This window comes from Anolis sagrei, chromosome 9 (genome assembly GCF_037176765.1).
Source record: "Anolis sagrei isolate rAnoSag1 chromosome 9, rAnoSag1.mat, whole genome shotgun sequence".
NCBI classification, from domain to species: Eukaryota; Metazoa; Chordata; class Lepidosauria; order Squamata; family Dactyloidae; genus Anolis; species Anolis sagrei.
Window position 1 is genome coordinate 23,449,551 of NC_090029.1, and position 7,745 is coordinate 23,457,295.

Sequence of the window (7,745 nt, forward strand, 5' to 3'; positions counted from 1 at the left end):
CCTAAATACCCAAACCAAATCTAAATTTGACCAAAAACGGATTTGTAACCCTTTTGGTACTAATGTTGGAGAGTGGTCCCTGGTCAAAAAAAGGTTGGGAACCACATAGATACACCCCCTGCCTCTCTCTGCACATGAACACAGACACAGAATCCCCTTCTCACCATGTTCATGACGGTCAGGACGTATTTCTCAACGTGGTCAACGCCATGGTACTCCACCATCTTGGTGTCGGCCACCACCAACGTCTCCACCCATTTCTCCTTGCTAACTGAGCGCTGTGTGATCCGCCGCTTCCGCCGCTGCTTCTCCTCCCACTTTTCTCTCCGCTTCTCTGAGTCTTCAAGGCTTTCTTGGGAAAGGAGAAGAACGGAAAGCTTTTCAGGGCAGACCTCCATTCAGATTCAATTGGGGCTCTCCCCAAAACTACAGTGCAGATATGGCCCTCCAAGACCATATACTTGCCCCCTGCACTAAGTTTAGACTGAGGGCCGCTCTGCATCTGAAGCAACTTGAAGGCACAACAACAACAATAACAACAACCCTAATTAACTTGATTCTCTCATCAGGTAAACACTTCCCATTCAAACATTGGAAAGTGGGATTCCCAAATGGGGTCACTCCGTCCTCCCAAAGGTTTGCACATCGGGAGAATAATTACCTCGCGCTCCGCACTTCTGAGCCAAAGCAGATGGTGTCCGGCTCGCCACCGAAATGAGCTCTTCTGCCTCAAACTCTGGAGCGTGACGCCTGTATATTCTGTGTGGATGGGCTGAGTTCCCTCTTGGTTTGTTTGTGGTCAGCGGCTCAATGAAAAAGTCTTCATTCGCAAGCCGGAATATGCCTTTCTGGAAGTAAGAAATAGGAGGCAGACTATCAGTTCCACTAGATTCGATATAGAGAGTGATTGTCCAGCCCAACCCCCTTTTGTCAGTCAGGAAGACACTATCCAAACCCTCTTGACAGATGACTACTGCAATACCAGGAGTCAGAATAATAATTTCCAAACAACTGTCTGGAAGTTCTTCCTCATGTTTAGGTGTAATTTCCTTCAGTTTGAATCCATTGCTTCATCGTGTCCTACAAGCCTTGCTCCTTCCTCCTCAATGTAATAATAAAGCAAGGTTCTCCTGTCTCCTTCTCTCAACCTTTGCTTCTCCAAGCTAAATATCTGCATCAACTTCAGTCGTTCCTCATAAGGAATCAAGGCTTCCAGACCTTTGATTCTTTTGGTGGCCCTTTACTGGACCCCTTCCATCTTGTCCATCATCTCCTCCTTGAATTGCTTTGCCCACAACTGGACTATTATTTCAGGTGAAGAGGTCTGACCAAAGCAATAGAGATGGGACTATGTCTTCCCTCGACATACCTACTAGACTCCTATTGATCCAACTGAGAATCGCATTCACCTTTCTAGCTGCTGCATCACACTGTTGGCTCATAGTCTACTGATAGATCCCTTTTGCATTGAATGTTTACAAAATAGAAGTCACTTATCTATATCCTAAATTAGTTCCCTCCACTGTTGATGCGGCCTAGAATCACATTTGACCTTTTTAACAGCCACATCACACTAGTCAGCTTGTGGTATACCATAGCTGGATCTACATCAGCATATAAAATTCAGAATATCTGATTTGAACTGGATTATGTGGCAGTGCAGACTCATATAATCTCATTCAAAGCAGATAATCTGCATTACATGACAGTGTAGGATCCACCCTAAGACTCCTAGATGCCTTTCACATGGACTGTTTCATAGAATCATAGAAGAATAGTTGGAAGAGACCACATGGGCCATCTAGTCCAACACCCTGCCATGCTGGAAAAGCACAATTGAAGCACCCCTGGTAGATAGCCACCCAGTCTCTCTTTAAAAGCTTCCAAGGAAGGAAGATAGGTGTCACTTATCTATATCCTATATTACTTCCCTTGATATAGACACTAAGCCTAGAATCGCATTAGCCTTTTCAGCTGCCACATCACATTGGCTCATGTTTAGCTTGTGGTCTACTCCTAGATGGCTTTCACATAGACTATTTACAAGATAGATGTCACATATCTATATCCTATATTACTTCCCTTGATATCGACACTAAACCTAGAATTACATTGGCCTTTTCAGCCGCTGCATCACATTGATGGCTCAAGCTCCCTGGCTGGTTATGGGCTTACCATTCCTCCGCCGCAGGTGCTGAGGGCAGCCATCCCACCACCTCGGCCCCGGCTGCGTACCTTCCCGGTCATGTGGCAGGGGTTGGGGCCCGGGGCCCGGATCCTGGCCTGGGCGAGGCCCCCACGGCGGCGCCTCTCGCTGACAAAGCCTGGGGCCAAGAGGTGGCTATTGAGGCTGAGGGCAAAGCGCAGGGGCTGCCCTCCCAGGAAAAGTCGGTAGAAGGCCGAGGGGCGGCTCTGCGGAGAGAAGGCGTCCCGCTTGGAGAGCAGCCTGTGGGTCAGGTCGAAGGAGAGGAAGCGCCCGCCCTCATCCACCTTCACTGGAAAGACCACCTCACTGTCGTCGTCATCATCACCATCGAAGGGGGACTCCTCTCCCGGGAGAAGGGATCCTGCAGCAGAGACAGAGAGGCAAGGGATGGGTAGGTAAAGACGCCAGATTGGGACTGACCCCACGGCTCTCCAGGAATGCTATTGCCATCGTCGTCATCATCATTATTTGTATCCCATTACTATCAAGGGGCTATTATTATCATCATCATCATCATCATCATCATCATTTGTATCCCATTGCTCTTCAGAGGCATCTATTATTATTATTATTATTATTATTTGTATTATTATTTTTTGAAACACCATAAGATGAATTCATAGCAGACACTCTGCTGGCTGTTGAATTGGATCACATGTCGCACACTTCCCAAGTGTCTAGGACTGTGTGATGTATCGGTGAATAATGTGTGCAGATCTCAGTACGGTGGCCTTTTGCAGCTATCAGATGGTAATCTTGTCAGCGCCTATTGTGTTTAAGTGCAGGCCAAAGTCTTTAGGCACTGCACCCACTGTGCCAATCACCACTGGAACCATCTTTACTGGCTTGTGCCAAAGTCTTTGCTGTTCAATCTTTAAATCCTCATATCGTGTCAGCTTTTCCTGATGCTTCTTGTCCATTCTGCTGTCACCTGGGATGGCAACATTGACAATCCATACTTTGTTTATTAACACGATTGTGAAGTCAGGAATGTTGTACTTCAGAACTCTGTCTGTCTGAATTTGGAACTCCCAGAGTTCATTTTTTTCAGGCTTGTGATACCACCAGTAATTTGTCGCAGGCAGGTGGTATTTTTGGCAGAAGTTCCAATTAATCATCTGAGCAACGGTGTTGTGCCTCTGCTTGTAATCTGTTTGCGCGATCTTCTTGCAGCAGCTGAGGATGGGATCTATTGTTTCATCTGCTTCCTTGCAGAGTCTACTCTTGGGATCTGTCATAGACTTTTCAATTCTGGCTTTGATGGTCTTTGTTCTAATGGCTTGTTCTTGGGCTGCCAGAATCAGAATCAGAGTTCCATTTGTGAGCCACATCCATGTTTTTTCTTTGTCAATTTGGCTCTCAATTTTTCCCAGGAACTGTCCATGGAGAGCCTTCTTTGGCCAGTTTTCTCTTCTGCTCTGCATTGCATTTTTACGGTCTTTGTCTTTTGCACTTGAAGCATTGACTTTCCTCAATGTTGGTTCTTGACTGCCTTTCACGTAATCTGCCAGTGCGTGTTTCTCTTCTTCTACCATTTGTTTCACTTGCAGAAGCCCTCTCTCTGCCTCTTGATTTTCTGGGCAGGTCAAGTCTGTCGATATCACTACGTGAGTACAATGAGTAGTGGATTGTCGTCAGTTTTTTTGTTTTTCTTTCCAGATCATCCAGCTCTGCTTGCGTCCAGTTCTCTAAGAAAAGACTCAAAGAGGCTCCCCATAAAACCAATATAATGCCTCACAACCTCTGAGGATGCATGCCATTATGCAGGCAAAACATCAGGAGAGAATGCTTCTGGAATATAGAATCATAGAGTTGGAAGAGACCTCATGGGCCATCCAGTCCAACCCCCTGCCAAGAAGCAGGAATATTGCATTCAAAGCACCCCTGACAGATGGCCATCCAGCCTCTGTTTAAAAGCTTCCAAAAAAGGAGCCTCCACCACACTCCAGGGCAGAGAGTTCCACTGCTGAATGGCTCTCACAGTCAGGAAGTTCTTTCTCACGTTCAGATGGAATCTCCTTTGTTGTAGTTTGAAACCATTGTTCCGTGTCCTAGTCTCCAGGAAAGCAGAGAACAAGCTTGCTCTTTCATCCCTGTGACTTCCCCTCACATATTTATACATGGCTATTATGCCTCCTCGCAGCCTTCTCTGCTTCAGGATAAACATGCCCAGCTCCTTAAGCTGCTCCTCATAGGGCTTGTTCTTCAGACCCTTGATCATTTTAGTCGCCCTCCTCTAGACACATTCCAGCTTGTCAATATCTCTCTTCAAATGTGGTGCCCAGAATTGGACACAATATTCCAGGTGTGGTCTAACCAAGGCCAGACAGTCTGGAAAACACACAGCAATCCAATACAATGTACTTTAAAACCTCAAAAGATACGCACTTTAAGTTAGAATTAAACAATAAAACTGTTTAAAAACAAAAAGTGAAAACCCTTAAAACTAATGGAAAACCTATGTGCCTAGCTCAAACCACAGAACCCCCTGCTGTGATCCTAGTGGGAATGATTATGGAAAAACTCTGGTGCATGCACATTGCAAAAGAAATGCACTTTGGCACCACTTTAACTGTCTTGGTGGAATGCTGTGGCATCCTGGGAGGCTTTGGAAGGCAAAGACCAGCCCTTGCTGTGCAAAACTTGCCTAGAAAACTTTTTTTTTCCTGGGGAGGAATACAGAAAGAAAGCGAGAGGCTTGGCACACCAGGGAGGGATTCAGGGGGCTTCTGCGTGCAAGGCTTCTCTCCCCCTCCGCGCCCTCTGCGCATGCTCCGGGGACCCCTTGCCCCCCCCACCCCACCTCCAGGTCTCCCTCCCCTCTTTGGCAATCTCAAGGGGCCCGGACCCACCAGCGGAGGATGCGGCGAAGGCGGCCAGGAGGAGCGCCGGGAGGAGGCGTTGGGCCATGGCCGGGAGGGTCGGGGGTCTCTCTCTTCCTAGCTGCTGGACCCAGGAAGAAGAGAAGGAGGAGGAGGAGGAAGACCCCCGGCCCCCTCCATGCCGGCCGAGGCACGGCTCTGCGAGGGAGGAGGAGGAGGAGGAAGAAGGCTCCTTCGGCCACTCCTGCCGGGACCCTGCGGGACGGAAAGGGGAGGGGCCAAAGGGGAGGGGGAGGGGCTCAAGGGGACCCCAACCTCCTCCTGACACGCCCCTCCCACCCCCACCCCCCATGAGGAGGCACCGCAGCCCCGAAAGAGAAGGAAAGAGGCTCCTCTTCTTCCTCTTTTCTCTTCGTCTTCTTCTTTGTCCTCTTCCTTTTCCTCCTCCTCCTTCTTCCCCATCTTTCTCTTCTTCCACATATTCTTCCTCCTCTTCTTTCTTTTCCTCCTCCTCTTCCTCTTTTTCCTCCTCTTCTTTCCCTTCTTCCTCTTTCTTCCTCATCTTCTCTGTCTTCTTCCTTTTACTCCTTCCTCTTCCTCCTTTTCTACCACATTTTTCTCTTTCTCTGCTTCTTCCTTTTCCTTCGTTCTCTCCCTCTTCTTTTTCCACCTCCTCTTCTTTGTCCTTGTCCCTTTCCTCCTTCTCTTCTTCTTTCTTCCCTCTTATTCCTCCTCTTCCTTTTCACTTATTTCTCCTCTTTCTCTTCTTTCTTTTCCTCTTCTTCTTCCTCTTTCTCCTCCTCTTTTTCCTCCTCATCTTTGTCATCCTTTTACTCCTTTCTCTTCCTCCTTTTCTACCTCATCTTGGTCCCCTTCCCCTTCTTCCCTTCCCTTCTTTCTCTCCCTCTTCTTTTTCTTCCTCCTCCTATTCCTTCTGTTCTTCCTCCTCCTCCTCTACTTTGTCCTCTTCCCTTTCCTCCTTCCTCATCTTTCTCTTCTTCCACTTCTTCCTCCTCCTTTTCCTCCTCTTCTTCTTTCTCTTTTTTCTCCCCTCTTCCTCTTCTTCTTCCTTTTCACTTCTTCCTCCTCTTCTTTCTTTTCCTTCTCTTCTTCCTCTATCTCGTCCTCCTTCCTCTCCTTCTTCTTCTTCTTTTTTGTGCTTTTCCTTTTACTCCTTCCTCTTCCTTTTTTCCCCTCCTTGTAAGCTTGGCCATCTGTTGGGAGTTCTTTGTGCTTTTCCTGCATGGCAGGGGGTTGGACTAGGTGGCCAGGTGGTTTTTTTCAGTTCTATTATTCTATGATTATTCTTTCTCTTCTTCTTCCTCTTTTTCTTTTTCCTTCTTCTTCCTCCTCTTTTTCTTCTTCCTCCTTTTCCTCCTCTTCCTCCATTCTTTTACATCCTCCTTCCTCTTCCCAGGACTAGCAGAAAACACTGTTTGGCAATCCCTCTGGCACCCTCCTTGTGACCCCCAGATTGAGAAACCCTGGTGTAGATGTACCCATTGTCCCAATTTAAGCCATTGTTGTTGTTTATTAATTGAGTCACTTCTGACTCTTTGTGACCTCATCAACCAGCCCATGCCAGACCTCCCTGTCGGCCGTCTCCACCACCAGCTCCTTCAAGGTCAAGGATACCATCCATCCATCTTGCCCTTGGTCGGCCCCTCTTCCTTTTTTCTTCCATTTTCCCCAGCATAATGGTCTTCTCTAAGCTTTCTTGTCTTTTCATTATGTGGCCAAAATACTTCATCTTTGCCTCTAATATCCTTCCCTCCAATGAGCAGTCGGGCTTTATTTCCTGAAGTATGGACTGGTTGGGTCTTCTCATGGTCTAAGGCACTCTCAGAATTTTCCTCCAACACCACAGTTCAAAAGCGCCTCTCTTCCTTCGCTCAGCCTTCCTTCTGGTCCAGCTCTCACAACCGTAGGTGACTACGGGGAACACCATTGCTTTAACTATGCGGATCTTTGTTGTCAGTGTGATGTCTCTACTCTTCACTATTTTATCAAGATTGGCCATTGCTCTCCTCCCAAGAAATAAGCATCTCCTGATTTCCTGGCTGCAGTCTGCATCTGCATTCATCTTTGCATCTAGAAATACAAAGTCTATCACTGCCTCCATGTTTTCTCCCTCTATTTACCAGTTATCACCCAGTCCGGTTGCCATAATCTTGGTGCTTTTGATGTTTAAGGGCAACCCAGCTTTTGCCCTTTCTTCTTTCAACTTGGTTAGAAGGCTCCTCAGCTCCTCCTCGCTTTTAGCCATCAAAGTGGTATCATCTGCATACCTAAGGTTGTTAATATTTCTTCTAGCAATTTTAACCCCAGCCTTGCATTCGTCAAGCCCTGCATATCACGTGGTGAGTTCTACATACAAGTTGAATAAGTCAGGTGAGAGTAGACAGCCCTGCTGTATGCCTTTCCCAATCATGAACCAATCTGTTGTTCCATGATCAGTTCTTACTGTTGCTACTTGGTCCTTATACAGATTCCTCAGGAGAGAGACAAGGTGGCTTGGTATGCCCATGCCACAAAGAACTTTCCACAATTTATTATGATCCACACAGTCAAAGGCTTTAGAATAGTCAATAAACAGAAATAAATGTTTTTCTGAAAAGCCCTGCCTTCCTCCATTATCCAGCATCTGGATATTGGCAATTTGGTCTCTTGTTCCTCTGCCTTTTCTAAAGCCAGCTTGTCTTTACTTAGGCGATCCC

The 7,745-nt window shown here is 47.0% G+C and overlaps 1 protein-coding gene across 1 annotated transcript in view; it reads right to left on the reverse strand.

Annotated features, from left to right (window-relative positions):
* The window catches only part of ADAMTS7 (ADAM metallopeptidase with thrombospondin type 1 motif 7), a 43,046-nt gene extending 37,747 nt beyond the window's left edge, over positions 1–5,299 (reverse strand). The window contains exons 1-4 of the mRNA XM_067471372.1: positions 5,059–5,299; positions 2,176–2,567; positions 662–848; positions 165–352 (exon numbers count right to left, since the gene is read on the reverse strand). Of these exons, the coding sequence (XP_067327473.1) occupies positions 165–352; positions 662–848; positions 2,176–2,567; positions 5,059–5,116 (825 nt within the window). The 5' untranslated portion in view covers positions 5,117–5,299. The remainder of the gene's footprint in view (positions 1–164; positions 353–661; positions 849–2,175; positions 2,568–5,058) is intronic.
* Between the last annotated feature and the right edge of the window lie 2,446 nt (positions 5,300–7,745).